This window comes from Ambystoma mexicanum, chromosome 6q (assembly GCF_040938575.1).
Source record: "Ambystoma mexicanum isolate Mex_15411 chromosome 6q, UKY_AmexF1_1, whole genome shotgun sequence".
NCBI lineage: Eukaryota > Metazoa > Chordata > Amphibia > Caudata > Ambystomatidae > Ambystoma > Ambystoma mexicanum.
Genome location: NC_090937.1, coordinates 667,149,290 through 667,172,916, shown reverse-complemented (window position 1 = coordinate 667,172,916; position 23,627 = coordinate 667,149,290). Strand labels below are relative to the sequence as shown.

The 23,627-nt window shown below is 51.4% G+C and overlaps 1 protein-coding gene across 2 annotated transcripts in view; it reads right to left on the bottom strand.

Moving 5' to 3' along the window:
- Window positions 1–23,627, bottom strand: part of ANXA5 (annexin A5) — a 393,243-nt gene that overhangs the window by 63,353 nt on the left and 306,263 nt on the right. For both annotated transcript variants that reach the window (XM_069631165.1, XM_069631166.1), the window contains exon 10: window positions 2,464–2,559. In XM_069631165.1, the coding sequence (XP_069487266.1) occupies window positions 2,464–2,559 (96 nt within the window). The remainder of the gene's footprint in view (window positions 1–2,463; window positions 2,560–23,627) is intronic.

Sequence of the window (23,627 nt, the reverse complement as noted above, 5' to 3'; positions counted from 1 at the left end):
ATCCAAGAACATCAAATCAAAGAGGGGGCACGCTGCACTGGAGCCCAATTGCCCCGTCCCCCACAACACATAATGGAGCTAAAGGAAACTATGGTTCATACGAATATGGGGGCTAACATGAAGTTAGCCACGATATTCTGTATACTTTGGTTGGAGGATGGCATAATATAAAGGGGTTCTTATACGGATAAGGGCTTGTGTGCATGATGGGCTGGAATCTTGCATAGGCAGATTGCCTTCCAGTGAATGTGCCACAGAACTTGAAATTAGATTTTGAAATTGGGACCCGTTTTTTCATTCTACAACCATTAATAAATTGTCTTAAACGTGATACAATGTAGGGAAATGTGCCATGAGCTTTGGGGCTCCTACTTTTTTTGTAGTTTATAATTCATCTTTAGTGAACCATCTAATGACAGTAGAGTTTGCTGGTGTGAATGGACCTCAACAATAATTCTTATTTTGAAATAGGATTTATTTTTACTTGTAAATTTACAAAATGTTTTGGATTACAGGTTACTAAAAAATTAAACCAACATTATTAAAGACTTTCTGGTATGATTTCCCCCTACCCCCATCTAACTTCTATGAAGAAAAAAACTGGGAGTTCTAGCCTTTAATGATCAGCTCCACTCGATTTCACTGTCCACTATACATCCAGCTCTACACACCAACAAACATTCATCAAAAAGGAACTGTTGCACTTAATGCTGCTCAGAAAGCACAGCAAACCAAGCGGTCGCCCCCAATATTTGTGTTGCGACAGGCTCGAATTCCAGCAGGATCATCTCAGCCTTCAATCCGGCCCAGGTCCATACATTGACTACCCATCTGTCGGACAACGATGCCTTCAGTTATTTCAGCGCTCTGAGACCTATGGGTGTGTAGTGCCATATAAGAAATACATATTAATTATCTGTATAACCTTCCCCAAGTCTGGCTTTCTCTGCTTGCATTTCCTTGGTTGCAGGTTTCAACCGTTCACCTTAATAAAATCTGTCTTTCTATCCCTTCACAACACTAAAATGCTTATGTTAAACCGTCTTCCCCCACATCCAGGTTATTTGATGCCATTTATTTTTCTCGTGTTACCAACAATTTCCTACTCCCTACTGGCTGGCTATGCCCCTCTATCCTAGTTCCAAATACAAGTTTTCTCCTTTTTATTACCTGTACCTAATTTTTAAAATGGTGCACCTCTGCTCCCAACTTGCCATCTTTTGTGCTTTCCTGAAAGATCAACTACTTACTACCTGTATATTCTTCTTTAACCTTTAGGATGTTGCTGTTTTTAAAGGAACCTCACTGAAAACCTAGTCAGTTTAATTTAAGCAATAACACCAGGTTCTTAGGGTCCACAGCCCAAGCAAAGAGTGGGCCTTTACCACCTGCTATGGCTTGAAGAACTGCCCATTAGCTCCCAGGGCAAATGCCCAGGGTTCTAACACTAAGTAAACTGGGAGCCCATTGCTGCATCTAGCGCACCACTCACCCAGAGATTACGAAAAAAAGGAGAAAAAAAAAAGTAAAAAACAATTAAAAACAATTTTTTAAAAGAAGGCAGTCGTGGGAATTAAAGCCAGGGCAGGGTCTAGCTTTATTTAAAATTCCATGAACGGCAAAGCCTGATATGAAGAGGGGACCTGCACAGTGCAGCATTCTGAAAGAGGCAAGGTAGTGTGGGGGCGACAGCTTTTAACAAGTGTTGGGGAGAGTATATCAATGCTTCATCCCCTCTCCTAGCGAGACCCCTAGCACTTTTTGCTGACTTCTGGACCTTTTCCTTGAACCCTGAATGAGTGAAGCCTTTTTCCACTTATTCATTCTTGTGGGCTGTGTCTTTTGGAACTCTTATTTGTATTCTACCTGTACTATGGCATCCATTCTGCTCCATAGCTCTTAAAGGCATCTGTATTTTACTATTGCAGCACACAGCTCCTTATGGGCAGTGTTGCTGGGGGGCCCTTCGGGTCCTCCTTTGAGATTGTCTATATCCTCGAGTAACTACAGTTCGTAAGGAGAGATAGATACTTAGCATCTCACAAAACTTTAGTCCTGCCCTAACACCACTGACATGATTGCCATTGCAACCCAGTAAGTGCGCTGTGCTGCACAGGATGGTGCACCACTTTCTTTTTTTTCTTTTTTTTTTTTTAACATCAGCGGTGGATGGCACTCACTAGCTAGCCAACGCAATTATTACATATATGAAGGAAACGTCAGTGGTGCGCCGTCCTGAGTGGTGTAGCGCACCACTCTTTAAATACAAAGAAAATCAGGGTTGGCACTACTTCAGAGCACCAGCACTGCAGGAGGTCGCACCCCCTGCCCTCTCCCTTGCTCCGCCACTACTCAGAGATCCTGCTGGACATCCCCAATATTTAATTAGAAAGCACCCAGAGGACAAGATCGCATATTAATGGAGATGCTCCCCAGTTAGAATATTGTGGCAGATTAACTTACCAACTGCAAGCATAAGCTCCTTGAAATTGCCAGAGGTTTCCCTCTCAATGCTTTCTTCAATTTGATATCCAGAGATTGTCATGTATTTGTCGAATACTGCAAATAACAGGATATAAAATGGCACATTATTTCATAGGGTCCATTAGACAATTGACATTGAGAAAGAAAACACCACATTGGTGCAAGTTCACAAGAGAATAATGTCAGCCTCGCATTTCATGGTGTTAATTAAGAAGTGATGTAGTAACACTGAGACTACACCCATCTTCTTGGTATTAGGTAACCCACCTTTTGGTATAGGTCTGTACTACACAAGTCGGTAGTGTGTCTGGGCACCCAGACCCATCACAAGGGTAAACGCGAGCTGTAGCAATGAAATTCATCAATATAAGTAACCAAATAACACTTATACTCAAGGTTTGTTATAATTATTTAATTAACATTAAGTTTTTAAATAAGCGTTCTTTAAAAAGGCAATTCTTGTAACAATGCAAATACACTTTAAAATCAATCCGCTAAGTTAGTAGATAATCTTGGGATATGCTTCTTACACAATTCCGAAAGCCTGAGGCGACTTCATTCACAAGGACAGTAACACTAGTTATACTTTGCAGATTCTGAGGTTACAGAAAGGAAAGGTTTAAGGAAGGAAAAGGTTAAACAGGTTGTCAGTACATGTGAGGACACTTAAATCTTCCAATGAAATCTAGACAAGCCTTTCCCAGCAATAACAGTCTAAAACGAGTAACCACCTATAAGGGGCAAATAATATCAAAGTCAATGGGCTAGGAAAGTCTGCAGGGAGCCAGGACAGCCAAAGTCAATTGGAGCACTGTCTATGGAGCTGAGGCACTTCTTAGAATCAAAGTCTTGCACAAAGTTAGAGTTTGCTAAGAAAATCCCTTGTAGGGTCACAGGCTGTTAAGCCTGTGGAAAAAGTTGGAATCAAAGGTAAGCCAAAAGCACAGCTAAAAGACAATGAGATAACTAAGTACCCCAAGTCTAAACAGTACCCCTGGGCTGAAGAACAGTGGTCCAGCTGGATTCTGTCCTGTTACAGCGGTGACGACCTCGTGATCCTGAGCATCAGTCGCGGGGATAAGAGGGAGGATGTCTGGAGGGCTCCTGCGGCGGTAGCTGGGGATCATCAGCAGCTACAGGCTCATTTTGGTTCAGCAGCACTTTGCGTTTTTCAGCGCTTGGTAACGTCACCATTGCGGATCTCGAATATCAATTGGGCTTCCCTCACTCCTTGGGTCCTGCACTCTGCTGAGGGGACTCTAGCTTGGTTCATCCGGCTTCTGGAGGGTCCTTGGGAGAATCCTGGAGCTTCTGGCTGGATTTCAGACGTTGCACTCAACTACGGATTTCTCGACCCATGGCAATCGGTTCTTGCAGCATCAAAGAAGTACAGCCAGTCGGGGAAGATGGTCCAGTGGAGTTTGGTTAGTGGCACCAACGAACCCTAAGACTAAGGGAAGAAGTCGTCCTCGGCACAGCAGTAGGGCTTCCCTGGGCAATTCAAAGGTCCAGGAGGATGCAGCAACCGTCGTTCAGTTTCTTCGTCGGTTCTTTCTCCCAGTGGTCGACTCAGACTCCAAAACACTTGCCTGTCAAGCAGGTTTCTCCCATTCATGCACAGCCTAGGCTGTCGGTCACACAGCAAGGATCTGTCCTGAAAGGACAGCCAACCAGCCAGCCAACCAATCAGGACTGGTTGCATTCAGGCATTCCTAAAGACAAAGGACAGGTGAGTTTCGGGAACATCCCTCACATCCTGCCTTTCCAGACACATTGGAGCCAGAAAGACCTTGCAAACAAAAAAAGAAAAAAGAAGACCCGGGGCCATTTTGACGAAATAGTCAACCATGGGTGCAGTACTGAAGCAAGGGTTCAGGCTGCGGCAGGAAAGCACAATGCTAGGATAAATGAAACCACTGCCACCAGCCATTTAAAGTAGCAAGGGTAACAACTTTTACATGAGAGTGTAGGATAAAGGGCTACTAGGTAACCCCCCCGCCCCACAGCACTCCATGTAAGATGGTGTGTGCTGGACCTAAAAAGAGAAAAGGTAAGTAAAGTTAATTTCACTTTACTATTCTTGGGCACTGTAGTTCACACAGAGTTATTTAAACCTTATGAGAAAGCTGAAAGGATTTCTCTCACTGCAATGAAGTTGCAGTTTCACCACACAAAAAGCAGATGCCGATTGAGTTTGTCAGACTCCAAAAATAGTGAAAATACAAATATCCAAATCGGGTACAAATACGAGTGAGAAAAAGGTCTCACTCACTCTAGGGTTATAATTAAAAAGTCCTGAAGTCCAAAAAAAGAGCTGGGGGTCTAAGGTTGGAGGGAATTTAGCACTAAAATGAAAATGCTTCTTAACACATGATCTCCAGCATTCCTCCCCTGCAATATGCTAATAGAATTCACATTAATTTTAAAATGTCCTGGATGTACATTTCCTAAAATTAAATCGCTTCGATCAAATTCCTTCAAGCCAACGCCCCCGCAAGCAGTGGAAAATGGAGAGCAGATATTAAAACAGAGGCACATCTCATAAAACCTTTTTCTTTATATCACACAATTAGTGTTTTGAAGCAATAGCTAGTAAATGTAGACTTGAAATGCCATCGCTAAACAGGATTGCCATTTCACAAATGGCTATTGCTACAGTATCATTTTTCAGAAAAAAAAGGTCAAATTCTAAAATTCATGTTTGCTTGTTGCACTGTTAACCAACTAAAGTGAGGCCACGTTTCAGTCACATAAGCAAAGTTCACAATACCACATGATTCTCAAAGTTTCAGGCTTTTCAAACACATTTGGGCCACATCACGAGTTGGGCGGTAGCCATTAAATGCAGCGCTAATACTAAATTGATGCTTTAATGTGTTGTTTCTGCCTCATTTATACATATTAATAGTGCATTGCTAGGGAGAATTCTCAGAAATGTGCCATTTCCCCTTCTACCTTAGAGACCTCCATCTCTTTTGCTGGACTTTAGGACTTTAATGTTTATCCTGAAGAGCGCAAGACCTTTTTCCTCGGTTTCTTTTGGTTTTGCAGTCTGAAATTCCACAGGCATCATCGTTTCACATTGTGACACACAGCACTCTCAGTGCAGTGTCACAGAAGGAACAAGTTACTTACCTGTAACTGTTGTTCTCCAGCATGGGTCTGGCATGGATTCACATGCTCATGAATATTCCCCGTCGTCAGGCTGGGAATCCTCGGTAAAGAAAAAACCAGTATCAGTTTCGTTTCTGATCTGTCTTTCGTAGTAATAACCAATCACTGGTCTCTGCGTCATACTGACCACAGCCAATGACTGCCCTCTACCTAAGCACCGCCTCTGGCAGCCATCTTCAGATTTGGAAGCACGTGAAGTGGCAGTATGACCGGCAGTATGACCAAGTGAAGAGCCGCAGAGGGGTAGGCGGGAGGGTTCGCATGTGAATCCATGCCAGACCCATGCTGGAGAACAACAGTTACAGGTAAGTAACTTGTTCCTTCTCCAGCATGGGGTCTGGCATGGATTCACATGCTCATGAATAAAGAATACATAGCAGTACACACATGCACAACCACGGGAGGTGGCAAAGGCTCAACATTAAGCATCACATCAACTCAACATTAAGCATCTTACCTCCTCACCAGGCTCACCTCAGGCGAACAGGTTGCGCAGCACTGCTTGGCCGACCCTGGACTCCTCCCTGGAATCCCGGTCGACGCAGTAGAATTTCGTGAAGGTGTGCGTCGACCTCCACGTAGCAGCCCTGCATATGTCCAGCAGGGGCACACCAGATAGGAACGCCGTGGTAGCTGCGATCGCTCTGGTGGAATGGGCTCTCGGACGGCCAGGCAGCGGTCGGTTTGCCAACCGGTGACAGTACATGATACAGCCGGAGAGCCATCTGGAAATGGAAGCCTTCGAGAGAGCCTTCCCCTGATTGACAGGTCCAAAGTTCACAAAGAGTTGTGACGTCTTCCGAAAACACTTCGTGCGGTCTACGTAGAACTTCAGCGCTCTAGCCACATCCAGCGAGTGCAAAGTCCTCTCAGCCGGCGACGAAGGCGACGGGAAGAACACAGGCAACACCAAGGGTTCGTTGAGATGGAAGTCCGACGGCACCTTGGGCATGAAGGAGGGGTGCGTCCTGAGCACTACCCTCGTGTCGTGGAAAGTCAAGTACGGGGCCTTGCAGGAAAGGGCCTGGATCTCTCCCACTCGTCGTGCGGAGGTGATGGCCACAAGAAAAGCTGTTTTCCACGATAGAAACTTCAACGGGGCCGAGTGCAGAGGCTCGAACGGAGGTCCCATGAGCTTGGTCAGCACCACGTTGAGCTCCCACGCCGGGGCCGGAGCCTTCACCGGCGGGAACGATCTGAAGAGTCCCTTCATGAACTCCTTCACCAGACGATGAGACCACAAGGACGTCCGCCCCGTGGTTCTGGTGTATCGGGAGATCGCAGCAAGATGAATCTTGATGGACGCGTGTGCCAGACCAGCTTTGGCCAGCGTCAGCAGGTACGGCAGTACTTGGGGAGCCGTAATCCGTAGAGGGTTAATCTTCTGTGCGTGGCACCAGACAGAGAACCTCTTCCATTTGTGTCCGTAGCATTTAAGAGTCGAGGACGCCCTGGCCTTTGCAAGAACCTCTCTGCAATCGGCCGGTATGTCGTATCCTCCAAACTCTAGCGCTGCAGGAGCCAGGCCTGCAAGTTCAGCGACTTCGGGTCGTGGTGGAGGATGGCGCCTCCTTCCCTGGAGAGTAGATCCGCGTCCGCCGGCAGCTTGATCGGCGGGGACGCTGACAAGTCCAGAAGGTCCGGGAACCATATCTGCCTCGGCCACGCAGGTGCGACGAGGATCATCCTGCACCGTGACCTCTTGAGCTGGTTGACGAGCCGTATTAGCAGAGGCAAGGGAGGGAACGCGTAGAGGAACAGGCCCTCCCAGGGGAACGAGAAAGCATCGCCCATGCTCCTCGTCTGGGGAAACCTGCTGGCGAACCTCCGGCACTTGGTGTTCGTCGCCGTCGCGAACAGGTCGATCTGGGGTGTGCCCCACCGTCGGAAGAGGCGATCCACCAGATCCTGCCGTAGTTCCCACTCGTGGCACGAGCGCAGCTCCCTGCTGAGTGAGTCGGCGATGGTGTTTTTTATCCCTGCCAGATGAAACGGCACCAGAAAAATCCCTTGGGCGACGGCCCAATGCCACAGGTCCTGCGCCTCCTTGGACAGCGCTGGGGACCTGGTTCCGCCCTGTTTCCTGATGTAAAACATGGTGGTGGTGTTGTCGGTGAAGATCCTCACCACCTTGCCCTTGAGGGACGGAAGGAAGGACCTGAGGGCCCAAAACACTGCACGGAGCTCCAGGACGTTGATATGCAGGGACTTCTCCGTCGGGAGCCAGAGTCCTCTTGCGTGCAGATTTTCGGTGTGCGCTCCCCACCCTTCCAGGGAGGCATCCGTGGTCACAGTCTCCTGGTGGGCTGGGGTCTGGAAGTCCATGCCCGCCGTCAGATGCGCGCGGGTGCCCCACCACCGTATCGCTCGTCGGAAACTCTCGTCGAGCTTGATCCTTTCCTCGAAGCTGCCCGTCGTCTGGATCCAGCGCGCATCCAGGAATTCTTGCAACGGGCGCATCCGGAGCCTGCACATGGGAATGAGGTAGATGCAGGAAGACATCATCCCGAGGAGGGACTTGATGGACCTCACCTTGGCCGCGTCGGCCACCAACATCCGTTGCACCTTGCCCAAGATGGTCCTGGTCCTCTCCTCCGACGGGGAGGCCAGAAGGGACACTGTGTCGAGCCTCACTCCCAGAAACAGTGCGACTTGCGCGGGCACCAGGTGGGATTTGGCGTAGTTCACGGAGAATCCCAGGTCCGTGAGGAGTTGGACGGTCCTTGCCGTGTGGACCACGGCGAGCTCCCTCGTCTTGGCGCGGATGAGCCAGTCGTCCAGGTAGGGGTAGACGTGAATCCCCTCGCGGCGCAGCTGCGCCGCCACCGGTGCGAGGCACTTGGTGAATACCCTGGGTGCCGACCGTAGTCCGAAGGGAAGGGCTTTGAACTGGTAATGACGCCCTTGGACCACGAATCTGAGGAATTTTCGGTGCCCCTTTAGGATGGGAATGTGGAAGTAGGCATCCTCCAAATCCAACGACGATAGGAAGTCTCCTTCCTCCAGCTGACCCAGGACGTGCTGGAGGGTGACCATCCGGAACTTCTGCGCCTTGATGAACTTGTTCAGACGTCGCAGGTCTAGGATGGGGCGCCATCCTCCCGTCTTCTTCACGAGGAAGTATCGCGAGTAGACTCCGGAGCCCCGAAGCCTCTTTGGGACGAGTTCGATGGCGCCCTTTCTGAGCATCGCCTTTACCTCCAGGAGAAGTTGAGGGACGTGAAGTTCTTTCCTGGCCACGGGGGGGACGCGCGGGCACCTTCTTTGAAACTCGAGGGCGTGGCCCCGGGCCAGGGCGTCCAGCACCCAACGGTCGGTGGAGATGGACTCCCACACGCTGACGAAGCCCGCCAGCCGGCCTCCCACCGGGGTGCTTCGGTGGGGGCCCGACCCCACGGCCGGTTCAATCCTGCTTGGACGCGGCCTTGCCGCCTTGACCTCCTTGGCGACGACGGCGGGGTCCGCTAGACTTGCCTCGTCCTCTGTAGGCCTCTTGCGACGACGAGCGGGCCGCTTGACGGTAGGAAGCGAAACCGCCGCCGGAACCTTTGGAGGCGCCCTTGCCTCCGCCGCTCCGAAAGGGCGTTCGTCGTTGCTGCAGGACTCCAAGGGCCCTGGCCGTCTCAGTATCCGCCTTGATGGCTGAAGGGAATCGTCCACTGTCTTCCCAAACAGGTTGTTCCCGTCGAAGGGCATGTCCAGGACTCTGGTCTGGACGTCCTGCCGAAAGTCCGTAGCTTTGAGCCATCCACGACGTCGAAGGCAAACGCCGTTGCCCAGCTGGCGGAACCCAGTGTCGGCGATGTCCGTCGCCACGGTGATGGCGTGGTCAGAGGCCACCTCACCTTCCTGCAGGATCTCCAGGGCCTCCGCCCTCTTGTCGTCCGGCAGAAAATCCAGCAGGGGAGCTATCTTGTACCAGAGCTCCCTGTCGTAGCGGGCCACGATAGCCAAGGCGTTGGCCGCTTTAATCGTCGTCGCTGCCGACGAGATGACTCTACGTCCCATAGCATCCAATTTCTTTCCCTCGCCGTCCGGCGGGGAAGTCGATGTGGAGGCCGCACCCCCCCCCCCCGCTTTCTTCCTGGCTGCCGCGGAGATGACGGAGTCCGGGGTAGGCTGCGCCCGGAGGCATAGGGGGGCCGTGTCCGGGACCCGGTACTTTTTCTCGTACCGGTCTCTTCTAGCTGGCGTCGTGGAAGGGTTCTTGAGGAGGGAAAGGCCCTCATCCCAAATGTCGTCCAACAGAGGCACTGCGAGGACCGTCTTCCTCTTGGCCTCGCGCCGCTGATAAAGGAAGCCTTCCTTTTTCTTCTCCTCAGGGCAGAGTTGGAAAAGCTTGGAAGCCCTGGAGATCATGGAGTGGAAAGATCCGATCTCGTCGGGCGGAGAAGCCCTGGTGGGAGGCGACGACGGAAAATCCTCGTCGTATGCCTCGTCGTCCGTACCCGTCGCTGCCGTGTCAGTCCCCGTATCATCCCCTCGGTGGACGGGGAGGAGGGCTGGACGGGGCGCGACGGTTGAAAAGGAGGTGGTGGATGGATCCTTCTTTTCTTGGTAGGGGGAACACCAGAAGGTCCCGGTTCTGGATCCCCCGACGGGAGAGGTTCCTCCGTCGGTAACGGTAGCCTCGTCCTTATCTCGGAGCATAAGGACTGTATGGCCAACAAAATGGCCGCCGAGTTGTCTTGCGGCGCTGTCAGAGGGGAATCCGACGAGCGAGCAGGGGCCCCGTCGGTATCCTCGACGATGTCGTCGTCGTCACCTGCGTCAGGGTCCATTCCGACGGGCTGGCCTTCTTCCACGCCTAGGCCGTGGCTTAAGACCTCGATCAGCTCCTCTTCTGAGGTTGAGGCCGAATCTATGACGACGCCCTGCCCCCCCCTTCTTCCCCACGGAGGGTTTCACGGGGGTCCTATCGATGGGCACAAAGGAAGACTCCCTCCGCGGAGGCAGGGAGATTCTGGGCCCTGAGGTCGCCACCACTGGTGTAGCCACCACAGGCTGAGCCAGGGCCGCCGCGACCGTTTCAATAGAGGGCTTGGTCGGATGGATCAAGGCCTTCACCACCTTAGGTGCGCTCACCGCCTTATCCTTGAGGGAGGGGGCACTGCCACGCTCCTCCTCTGCCTTAGATCTCGACCGGGGCCTCTCCAGGAGCTTCGCCGGGTGCTCGGCCTTCCTCTTACCCGACCCAGAGCGTTGGCTCGTGGTTGATGGTGCCGGGGAGGGTGCGCCCTGCCTGGCGCCCGTAGAGCCCGACCGTTCGGCGCTCCCGGTGCCAGCGGACTCGCGGTGCTTGGCCTTATGTTGGGCCCCCGTCGCCGGGGCGCCCTCAAAGGTCTTAGAAGACCGCTCGGATTTCTTCTTCTTCTCGCCAGACGGGCTCTTACCCTCCAGCCAGTTGGCGAGACGTTGATGGCGGTCCTTCATGGTCCGTTCCGACATGTTGCCGCAAAACGCACAGTCCTTCTCCACGTGCGTCTTGTCCTCATGAAGGCAGTAAAGGCAGAAAGAGTGTTCGTCCTCCTTGAAGACGTTCTGCAGCTGGCATCCAGGGCAGACCCTGAACAGCTTTCCGGGCGTCGAGCTTCCCTTCTCCTGGGCCATCTCCGAGACCGGGCCTGAGAAGCTTCTGGAGTCCTCCGAAGCGTAGCTCGACGAAATCTTCACCCTTGAGGGGCACAGATGAATCCGACACGGGTCCCCGTTGATCGGATGTAGGATCGGTGGAGCTTGAGGCTCTTTTGACCGAAAGAATCGAAGTTTTTTGTGAAAAAGCGCGAAAAATAGCACTAACACTCGAGAGCAATAGCACGAGGATCCCAACACATGAACGTGCGGTAAAAATCTGAAGATGGCTGCCAGAGGCGGTGCTTAGGTAGAGGGCAGTCATTGGCTGTGGTCAGTATGACGCAGAGACCAGTGATTGGTTATTACTACGAAAGACAGATCAGAAACGAAACTGATACTGGTTTTTTCTTTACCGAGGATTCCCAGCCTGACGACGGGGAATATTCATGAGCATGTGAATCCATGCCAGACCCCATGCTGGAGAAACATCCTTTGGATTTCTGCTAAGGTTTAAATACCTTCTCTTGGAGAACTGTTTCCAAGAGTAGTAAAGTGAGATTGACTTTACTTACATGTTCCTCTTTATAGACCCAGCACACACTATCTTACAATAGGGTGCTAGAGGGGTTACTTAGAATCCATCACCTTTGTCTAACTTCTTGTGTAACATTTTGATGTTACCCCCCCCTTCTACAATTAATGGCTGGCGGCAGTGGTTTACCTTTTGTTACCATGGTGTGTTTTTAGCACAGGCTGCATTTGCAGCTGCTGTAGCGCAACCATGGGTGCCCATTTTGTCAAAATGGCCCTGGTCTCTTTTTTTGCCATTTCTTGCTGGAATGGTCTTTCTTGAGATTCACTCTGTGCGCCAAATCAGGTTTGGTCCCTTTGTTCGCTTTGTCTTTGGTGGGATTCGCGAGTGAAGCCCGCCTTTGGCTCCAGGGTGTCTGGCGAGGGCAAAGTGAGGGAGGTGCACAAAACTCTGTGCTTAATCCTCTTGGTTACAGGAATGCGGTATTGGCGGGCTGGCTGTCGTCAAGGACAGGCATCCTGCTGTGTGATTGACAGCCAGGCTGGAATGAATGGGAGAAACTTGCATAAAAAGGCGAGGTTTTTTGCTTGAAAAGCAGAGTCGACCACTGGGTGAAGGAATCCGAAAAAGAACTTGGAAGAGACGCCTGCTGCAACTGCTCGACCATTGGTTTGCCTTGTGAAGCCCTGCTGCTGTGCTGAAGCTCTGAATTCGTTTCGACTAGAGAAGCCCTGCAAGGACATCTCCCCTTGAGTTGGTGGGACCAATGAACTCCAAAGTGAACTCGCCTGGACATCCTCTCGGAGCTGGCTGAACTTTCTCGCTGCTGCAGGACCCGAAGTGCCAGGGAGAGGAACACCAGATTGGAATGCATCACTTTTAAGGCAGACCCGTGCTGAAGGAAGATCCCTCAGAGTGTTGGACCCCAGATGAGAAGAAAGGAACAAGTTACTTACCTGTAATTTCTCCAGCATGGGTCTGGCATGGATTTACATGCTCATGAATATTCCCTGTCAGGCTGGGAATCCTTGGTAAAAGAAAAAATCTGTTTGTTTCATTTCCGGACTGTCTTTCTCCTATCACTAAGTCTGGTTCATACTGACCCCAGCCAATGGCTGCTGCCTGCCTAAGCCCCTCCTCTGGCAGCCATCTTCGGATTTGGTAGCACGTAAAGTGGCCGACACTCTGGACTCCTCCCTGGAATCTGTCGATGCAGTAGAAGGTGTGCGTCGAGCTCCACGTAGCAGCCCTGCAGATGTCCAGCAGGGGCACACGAGATAGGGACGCCATAGCAACGATCACTCTTGTAGAGTGCGCTCAGACGGCCAGGCATCGCTCGGTTTGCCAACTGGTGACAGTGTGTGATACAGCCGGAGAGCCACCTGGAAATGGAAGCCTTGGACAGGGCCTTCCCACGGTTCACAGGACCAAAGTTCACAAAGAGCCGAGAGGTTTTCCGGAAACCCTTCCTGCAAACCAAATAAAAACTTCAGCGCTCTATCGCCACATCCAGCAAGTGCAAAGTCCTTTCAGCCGGCAACGAAGGCATCGGAAAAAACACAGGCAACACCGGGGGCTCATTTAGATGAAAGTCTGACGGCACCTTGGGCATGAAGGAGGGGTGCGTCTGCAGCACCACCCTTGTCTTGTGGAAAGACAAGTAAGGTGGTTTACAGGAGAGGGCCTGCATCTCCCCCACTTGTTGTGCAGAGGTGATGGCCACGAGAAAAGCTGTTTTACTCAACAAAAACTTGGGGTATGCAGAATGCATAGGCTCGAATGGAGGTCCCATGAGCCTAATAACCACCACATTGAGTTCCCACTCCGGGGCCGGAGCCTTCACCGGCGGGAACGAATGCAAAAGTCCCTTGACAAATTAATTTACCAATCTGTGCAACCACAAGGATGGTCGTCCTGGGGATTTGGTGTAGAGGGAAATAGCCACCAGATTAACTTTGATGGAGGTGTGGGCCAGCCCCAATTTAGCCAACGACAGCAAACGTGGAAGCACCTGAGGGGTCTTGACCTGCAGAGGATCGATCTTCTGGGAACGGCACCAAACAGTAAATCTCTTCCACTTCAGTCCTAGCATTTCAGAGTAGACAATGCTCTACCCTTGGCGAGAACTTCCTTACAGTCCGCCAGGAGATCATAGCCACCAAATTATAGTGCTGCAGGAGGCAGGGTTTCAGGTTCAGACACTGAGTGGTGGTGAAGAATGACGCCGCCTTCCCTGGAGAGAAGATCCACGACCACTGGCTGCTTGACTGGAGGGGACGCTGACATACTGAGACGGTCCGGGAACCAGATTTGCCTCGGCCACTCCGGTGCGACGAGAATCATCCGGCACCGTCACTGTTTGACTTGACTAATGACTCGAAGTGACAACAGCAACGGAGGGAACGCATACAGAAAGAGGCCTTCCCATGGGTATGAGAATGCGTCCCCCATGCTCGCCTGTTGGGGAAACCTGCTGGCAAAACTCAGGCACTTGGCGTTTGTCGCCATCGCAAATTAGTCGATCTGGGAATTGCCCCATCTGAGGAACAGGTTCTCCACTAGGTCCTGCCGAAATGCTCACTCGTGACAAGAGCGAAGCTCCCTGCTCAGAGTCGGCGGCTGTGTTCTGTACTCCTGCCAGATGAAACAGGATGAGGAACATCCCCTGGGCAATGGCCCAATGCCATAAGTCCTGTGCCTCTCTGAGAAGCGCCGGGGACCTGGTGCCCCCCTGTTTCCTGATGTAAAACATTGCGTGGTATTGTCTGTGAAGACAGCAGGAACGATTTGAGGGCCCAAAACACTGCCCGCAGCTCCAAAACGATGTGCAATGTCTTCTCCGGCAGCCACAGGCCTCTGGATTGAAGACTTCAGGTGTGGGCTCCCCATCCTTCCAGGGAAGCGTCCGTCGTTAGTCTCCTGGTGTGACGGGGCCTGGAAATCCACACCTCCAGTTAGATGAGCGCACGCCCCACCACCTTATTGCCCGACGGAACCCCTCATCGAGAGCAATCTTGTCCTGGAATCTTCCAGTCACCTGTATCCAACAGGCATCGAGGAACTCCTGCAGTGGGTGCATCCGTAATCTGCAAAGTCATATGAGATAAATGCATGACATCATGCCGAGCAGGGACTTGATGGCCCTCACCGTGGCGATCTTCAGAGCGAGCAGCCGTTGCACCTTGCCCATAATAGCCCCTACTCTCCTCCGACTGTGACGCTAGGCACAACACCGCGTTGAGCAGGGATCCCAGGAACTGCGCATCCTGCAATGGAGTCAAGCAGGACTTTGCATAGTTCACCGAGAACCCCATATCCGTCAGTAGGCGGATGGTCCGCGCTATATGGTCGACAGCGATGCTGCGTGAGCTGGCCCTGATGAGCCAGTCATTCAAGTACAGGTAGACGTGGATCCCTTGCAGTCACAGATGGGCTGCCACTGGGACCAGGCACTTGAAGACTCTTGGTGCAGACTTCAGTCCGAAGGGAAGAGCCTTGAATTGGTAGTGCTTCCCTTGGATGACGAAGCGCAGAAACTTGCGGTGTCCCTTGTGAATGGGGTTGTGGAAGTAAGCATCCTCCAGGTCCAACGACAACAGAAAAACTCCATTTTCTATCACTCCCAGCACGTGTTGAAGCGTGACCATGCAGAACTTTTGAGACTTGATGTATTTGTTTAGTCGTCATAGGTCGAGAATGGGCCTCCAGCCCCCGGTCTTCTTTCGCACTAGAAAGTAACATGCGTAAACTCCAGAGACCCGGAGTCGCTTTGGAACTAGCTCCATCGCCCCTTTCTTTAGCATGGCCCCAACCTCCAACAGCAGTTGAGGGACATGGTTTTACTGCCACGCCACCAGTGGTATTTGAGGACACTTCTGTTGAAACTCCAGTGTGTCCGAGGGCGAGTAATGGTCAGTGAAGATGGTCTTCCACACGCTGAAGAGGTTTGCCAGCCAGCCTCCCACTGGGGTGCATAGGTGGGGGGCCCCAACGTCACGGCTGGTACATTCCTGCTTGCAGGTCGACATGCCACCTGTGGGTCCTTGGCGACACTAGCGTCCTCCACCGAAGGTCTTGGAGCGGCCCCTGTTGGTCTCCTGGACCGAGGATCGGGAGGGTTGGTGGTACGAAGAGCCCCCGCCGTAACACTTCGAAGAATGGGGTGACTTGCCTCCTGTGGACCAAAAGAACTGCAGTCATAGCTGTAGCAGGCCCAAGGTACGTGCCGTCTCTGTGTCTGCCTTGATGGCTTGGAGGGACTCCTCCACAGCCTTCCCGAACAGATTTGTTAGGGTAATTTCTGGGGTCGGCAGAGCTATACCTAGGGACCGCAGACCTCTAGCTCTCGGAAGGCCCCATCTCCTTCCAATGTCCCAAAGAACTTGAGGTCCACACAAGGAGCAAAGGGTTACTTACGTTTTATTATAATAGGCAGGGATAACATGCATGGAGCAAAATCCAGTACAAGCACATCCAATCGATCTTGAGCTCGCAGGCCCCTTTTGTATCATTGTGATGTCACACTTAGCGTCACTTACCAAAATACATCCCCCGGACCAAACGCCACTCTGGGTTGGCTCCCAGAGTTGGAGGTCCAGTATAGGGACATATAGGGTGCATGGTTATTGGTGGCCACTGTGTCAGGTGGTGTGCTTGGATCATCCCTAAAAATTGTTAACAGAAAAATGTTACATTACAACCCCTGGTGATTGGCTGGAGTTTCTGGCCGCCAGCCCCTATCCCCAGCATCCTTGGTCAGGCCGCGTTCCCCAAAGCCTGCGACCACCGTTATTCCCAGCCCGCAAGACACCTGCTCTCGTACAATGCGTATTGACAAGGTGTGACTGTGTGACAGTGGGTAACAATGGGGTCTTTGCTAATGTCATTTATATTTGTTTATTTATAACGCGCAGACCATCAAGCCCGGGGGCATCAGGGCGCAATTTGTACAACAGTTGCAAGGACAAACATACAGGCAAGGAGGTTACATCACAAAAATTTAAACAATACCAGTAAATAACAATCATATTAATTACATATATTACATAGTTTACAATGCACTAGGATTAACTGAGGAGGTATCCTAGTGTGAGCAAAATCGTTAGCAGAATTAGCAGACCAGAAATGGAGTCAAGGGGGGCAGGCCAGGGAAAATAAGACACAGGTGTCGGCATGTCTTAATGCTGGTCAAAGAGCCAGGATTTGGTTTTAGTCTTGAAGGTGTTGAAGGAATCTTCGGCTCTGATAGTAGCAGGGAGGGTGTTCCAGAGTTTAGAGGCTAGGACAGGGAAGCTGGTGCCTCCCGCTTTCTGAAGCTTAAACCTGGGGATGGTTAGGCAGTGAGTCTGAGCAGTTCTTAGAGGTCGGGTAGTAGAGTGGCGCGAAAGCCGACTACATAGATAGATCGGGGCCTTGTTGGCTAAGCATTTGTGCGTGAGGGCAAGCGTTTTTAGAGAAATTTTCTGCTTCACCGGTAGCCACTTTAGGCTGGTTCTGGCGTCTGAGATGTGATGGTTGCGAGGGATGTTCAGGGCCGCTCGAATGGCATTGTTCTGGGGAGTTTGGAAAGGTTCTCTTGGCTGGTGCCTTAGTAAAGAGCACTGCAGTAATCAATTTTTGCCATGATAAGTGTTCTGGCTAGTGTGACACTGTTGGGGGTAGTAAGAAATGGTCTGCAGGCAGATATAAGTTTGCACGTGTAGGCGGAGGTAGACCTAACTGCATTTGTTTGTCTCGATAGGGATAGGGTCGAGTCTAGGTAAAAGCCTAAAGTTTTGGTGTCTTTCGAGACACGTATGGTATTGCCGTCTATGGTGAACGACTGATAAGACGGCTCGAGTTTGCTCAGGCGTTGTGAGGTACCCAAGATAAGGAGCTCCGTCTTATCGTCGTTCAGACATAGCTGGTGCTGGGCCATCCAAGCTTGGATAACCAGGTAGACGTCATTGAGGGCCTTGGTGTCTGCCAGATAATCACCTGAGATGGGAATGAGTATCTGGGTGTCGCCCGCATAATTGGTGTAGGAGACACCCAGATAATCAAGCACATCAAAGAGTGGTTTCGTAAAGATATTGTAAAGTGTCGGTGACACGCAGGAACCCTGAGGTACGCCGCAATGAATAGGGGAAGGCTACGCCGCTGCAGCGGGTGCAAAGACCCTCATGGATCTGTTGCTCAAGAAGGATTTCATCCAGGCCGCAGCGGACGTTGAGAAGTTGGCAGCCGAATGGAGGTGTCTGCAAAGGATTTGGTGGTTAACCAAATCAAATGCGGCAGAGAGGTTGAGGAGTAAAAGCATAGCAAGTTTGCCATTGTCCTTTAGTACTTCGATCTGAGTTTTTAGGTCTAGTAGAGCCATTTCAGTCCCATGTCTGGGCCGAAATCCGGATTGTCGCAGGCCCAACAGATTGTTTGATTCGAGGTAGTTTTGGATCTGCAGGTAAGCTGCGCGGTCCAGTATCTTAAGCAGAAATGGTACTGTAGTGATAGGTCGGAAGTTTGTGGGTATATTTGGGTCTAGAGAAGGTTTTTTTAGTAGCGGGATCACCCAGGCGTCTTTAAGGTTGTCCGGGACAATACCTGTTTTAAAGGAGGAGTTGATGAAGGCTGTGATGAATGGAGCTAAATCATGGGCAGAATCCTTAATGATAGGAGCAGGGCACGGGTCACCTTGGCAGTTAGACGGTTTAATCCTCAGGATAATGTTTTCTACCTCAGTGACAGTAAGCGGTGAGAAGGTGAAGGGTTTGGTGATAGCAGTGTTGGAGGGGGTGGGCCTGGTAGGGGAGGGCGAGCGGTTCTCGCGCTTCAGGCTGTCTTGCTTTTCTTTGATTTTGGATTGAAGCATAGAGATTTTGTTAAGTAGTGCTGCTTGAATGTTAGCACACCAGTTGCTGTCTTTCGTGCATGTGTCAGGAGGGGAGACTGGGGTTTCGAGCTCTTTTAGGATTCTAAAAAGTTCCATGGAGTTAGAGTCAGCTTGTAGGATACGGTTGTTGAGCGATTCTTTTTTAGCAGTGATGATGGCATCTTTATAAGTAAGGGAGGCGAGGAGGAAGCCATCTTTGTGTTCATCAGATGGGTGGCTTTTCCAGCGATTTTCTGCACAGCGTTTAGCTTAGCGGAGGATTCTTAGCTGAGGAGTGAACCATGAGTTAAGATGTGCTCGCGGTTTGGCCTTCCTAGGTTTGATTGGTTCTATAGTGTCAATAGCCAAGAGCATAGTTTGGTTATAGGTATCTGCTAGGGAGGTGGGATCAGAACAAGAGTTAGTTGCCGCAATAAGGGATGGGAGTAACAGAGGGAGGAGTTGTTCCTGTTATATTTTTTTTGTTGCGGGTGGGGAGTGCTGGGGATATTGGCATTGGAGCTCGCGGGGTAGCTTCGATGTTAAACATTATGATGTGATGGTCAGACCATAAGCATGGGCAGTTGAGGATCTGGATGTTACAGTTGGCGCCGGCTAACCAATCAATCAATGGTCCTGCCTTTGATATGGGTTGGTTTTTGGATGTACAAGGTAAGGCCTAGGTCTGTGAGAGCATTTTCCAGATCAGTTGCTACAAGATCTCTGGGGTCGCCACGACCTAGATTAAGGTCGCCTAGGATGATTGTTTGCGAGTTGTTTTTCATTTTGTCTAGGAGGAGAGTGGAAATGTCACTGACAAAGGTGGGTGCTGGGCCTGGTGGCCTGTAGATAAGGTGAAGGGTGGCCGTTTGGTTGGGTGTTAGTGCTATTTTGATTGACAACAGTTCAGCTGATTCAAGTTTGGAATGAGCTACCACTCTAAGGTCAAGGGAATTTTTATGGATGAAGGCCACGCCGCCACCTCTTGTTTGTGCAGAGGAGCGGTCGCAGCGCGTGATGCCATAGTCAGGCAGTAATGCCAGGGCTAGAGAGGGGCCAGATGCGGCATGTAGCCAGGTTTCGGATATGGCAATGAAGTCAAGGTCAGCAGTGGTGATAAGGTTGGCTATGTCAAGAGCATGTGCTGTGAGAGATCTGGCATTAATGAGGGCGCCCTTGAATACAGGCAGTTCAACCCCTGTGGTCTTGATTTTGCAGGTAGCGGTGGGCGAGGGTGGAATGTGTGGGGCTTCCTTAGGGGTGTTAGTGCAGGAAGGACAAATGCGGAATCTGGTACCTAGTCTCTTATTCCTGAGAATGAGAGGGCAAGGTTGGTTAGGCGTGGGTTTCCTGGCAAAGTGTTCTAGCCAGAGAGCTGGGTCATTAAGGTATTGGTTAATCTGGTTGCTCAGGTGGTGAGCGCCTGCGGTAGTTGCTGAGGGGCTCGTTATGGGGGTCATAGTGGGTGAAGCTGGGTGGTGTGGGTTTGGGCAGGCCAAATTATCGATCTCAAGGGTGGGGATGGTTGCCTTGGGTAATTGAATGATTAATGCAACGTGTGTGGCTAGGATGTAATGCGGTAGAGGGCGCACACTGACGTGCATGATGGAGGTGCTAGTTGCTTGGATAGTACCTGTGAGCTAGTTTGCACGGACAGGGTTGATCTCCTGAGTGGGACAGGAGTGACAATGTCAATGGCAATAAGTGCAGATGCTATCGTATGACTAGGAGGCTGGGAACGGCATTCCAAGATACAGCAACTAAAGGGGATAACACAGATCAGGTGTGGTCTGCGCGCTAATCTATAAGGCATGAACTGGCAGGAGCAAATTGGGCTAAGCACATTTGCTAGGCCAGTGACAAATGTGGGCAAACAATAACAATTTCAGTGTGAGGCACAACAAAAGTTAGGCTGAACAAATAACCTGAGGTTAGTATGAGGTATAGGCCTAGCAGGTGAAGGGCAGCACAGCGTATGCATATATAGTTCAATAACAATTTCAGAGTGAGGCACAGCAGGCTGAACAGATGTGCAAGGCAAGTGGCAAATGTGGGCAGACAATAACACTTTCAAAGTGAAGCACAACAAAAATTAGGCTGAGCAAATAACCTGAGGTTAGTATCAGATATAGGCATGACAGGTAAGGGGCAGCATAGCGTATGCAAGTATAGATCAAGGAGAGTATTGTATCATACTGGGCATTGCACAATAATTATAAAGATGGTTAAAGCAGAGTACAGCAGTACAGCAGATTGGAATATGGGCGCGTAGTGTAAGGACACTACCGAGGGTAAAGTGGCTGATTTACGTGTCACGCTGTCTGTGGGCCGGCATAACAGGGGAGCATCGCAGGTGGGCAGAGTCATAGAGTATTCATAAGTCAATAGTGCAGGTTGGTGATGGTGCAGGAGGCAGGTATATCTTGCATTGCGAATGGGCACGTACCGCTGGTAGATGGGCAGAAGGCCAATGGGAGCGTGATGAAGTTGCACCAATTTGAGCATAGGGTCATCGCCTAGCGCCGGTAGCGCTCGGTCAGCTCAGTCAGCTGTTGGCCTTCTTCCTAGGCCTTACTCCGCCCGCCGGCTCCCGCCTGACGGTGATTGGGCATGAGTAGTGTGGATGGCCCCAACCAATGGGGGTATTCCTGGATGCCTGGAGCCTTGGGGACAAGGTCAGGCAGATCCGGGCATCACGGCGGCGGCCATCTTGGATTGTCATTCGGGAATCGTACGCTGAGCGGAACGGCCCGCAATCAGTGAGGAGTTGAGAGGGACAAAGTGGCCCTTGTAGATCCGGAGGCTGGTGGTGGTGGGGGGTAGGCAGTGGGTATAGAGGGGCTGTGTGGCTGCACGTGTGGTGCCTGGCCTTACCTCTACCTCCCAGACCTTTCTGCTATGGATCCTGCTGGTGGGCACCTGCAACACGAGGCAGGGCAGGGAGCACCTGCTCCGGCAGATGTGAAGAGAGACTGATCTGCCATGAGAGCGGGCCAGTCCCAGCGCATGTTGTAGATGGATTGTTGCAATTACGTTATAAGGCTCAGGCCCAGGCGTGAGACGGCTGCATCTTCCCAGCTTCCAGGCCTTGGCATAAGATCAGGTCGGCCTGGATCACGTATGAGGAGACCGCTTGTGAGGCCGAATTACTTCGATTTGTATTTTATCTTGGGGTATTCTCTTCTGTGACTGGGCTCTTAGTGGCACAGTGGATGAGGCATGTCACTTGCAACATCGTGGCCTTGATGGTGCCAGTTCCTGCTAGGGCTATTCTGCTCGCTCAGAAGCTTGTAGCGTCTGCTCTCTGCGAGATGAGTTTAGGGTGCTGGATTGGTCTGAGGCCTACTTCAGCTCCAGTTATACTTTCAACATAATTGTTCATACGTTAAAGGCATGTTATGGGTGGTCAGGGCCGTTCAGTGCTCCTGTTCATCCATCGGGTTAATAGCGGTTGCAAGCCTATACAGTAGCTCTTCTGGCATCTTGCATTTCTGCGGTGCGGTAGCAAGCCTATATGGAAAATAGGCTGTCATCTAGCTCATAGAACTGTGCTCTTCGTGTGGGTTGGTGGGCGAGTGTCCCGATTGTGCAGACTGCATGTGTGCTTCCTGTCCAACGCAGCTATGTCATCATGAAGTCTCTAGCGACCAGCAGCATGGCTTGCGGGAATGTCAGTTGATTTGGTCCATATAATCGTCTCCAGCTCCGTCTTGGTTATTGCTGCTCGAATTGGACAGAGCTTGTGCCATCGCGGGATTGTATGGTCGGATGGCTGGAAGCCGTTCGTGATGTGAGCTTATGCTGGGAGCGGTGGGACCGTGTGCAGTCTTGTATGGTCCATATTTATTCTGTCGGGAGTTCTTCCCCCCCTAACCCCCCTCCCCCCCCCCCATCAGGAGGGAAGGGACATTCAGATATTTCCTCTTCAGATTGTCTCCGTCAAAGGGCATGTCCAAAACCCTTGGTGGCCTTGAGCCAGCCACGGCGACTACGGCAAAAGCTGATGCCCATCTGGCGGAAACCCGCATCAGCGATGTCCGTGGCCACAGCAATGGCGTGATCCGACGCCACCTCGCCCTCTCGCAGAATCTCCAATGATTCCGACCTCTTGTCGGGGAGGAAGTCTAGCAGGGGTGCAAGCTTGAACCACAGCTCCCGGTCGTGGCGCACTAAGATAGCAAGGGCATTGGCTGCTTTGATGGTCGTTGCTGCTGAGTAGATAACTTGTTGTTCCATTGCATCTAACTTCTTCCCCTCGTTGTCCAGGGGTGTGGAAGCTGCCGAAGATTAAGAACCGGACGACTTCTTTTTGGCTGCTGCGGATACCAACCTATCAGGCGGTGGTTGGGCCCAAAAACACTTGGGAAGTGAGTCCGGGATTCTATATTTCTTCTTAAAGCGGTCCCGCTTCGCAGGTGCCGTGGACGGGTTCTTCATGAGCGCCAGTCCTTCGTCCCAAATATAATCCAAGAGTGGGACCGACAGGATGGTCTTTCTATTCGCCTTGTGGTGCTGGCATAAGAAACCTGCATTCTCCTCTGGAGAGAGCTCGAAGAGCTCCAAAACCCTGGCAATCAAAGCATGGAACGAGCCAATCTCGTCCAGCGGAGAGAATCCGGGAGGAGGCGACGGGAGTTACTCCATGCCGCCGTCATCCATGCCCGTTGTTGCGCTTTCTGACCCCGTATCAACAGTAGGGGTGCAGGTGAATGAGGCATAGGGCGGCATCTTCTTGGAAGGTGGTTCCCCCGTCAGCAGGCTGGGTTGCACAGGAGCCGATGGGGGGGACGGGAGGAGGCATCGCCGGCATCCTCATTTGCATCTCCAATACAATGGTATGGAGGGTCTGCAGAATGTCCGACATATCTCTGGGAGGCAGCTGTGGTGTCGAAGGCTTCTGGGGCATGGACACGGGATCCAGAGTCTGTTACGCTCACCTGGTATCCACGGGGACGCCACTCAACCCTGGTTGCTGGATTTGCACCTGGAACCCTCTTCCCAATCCCGGGTGGTGCC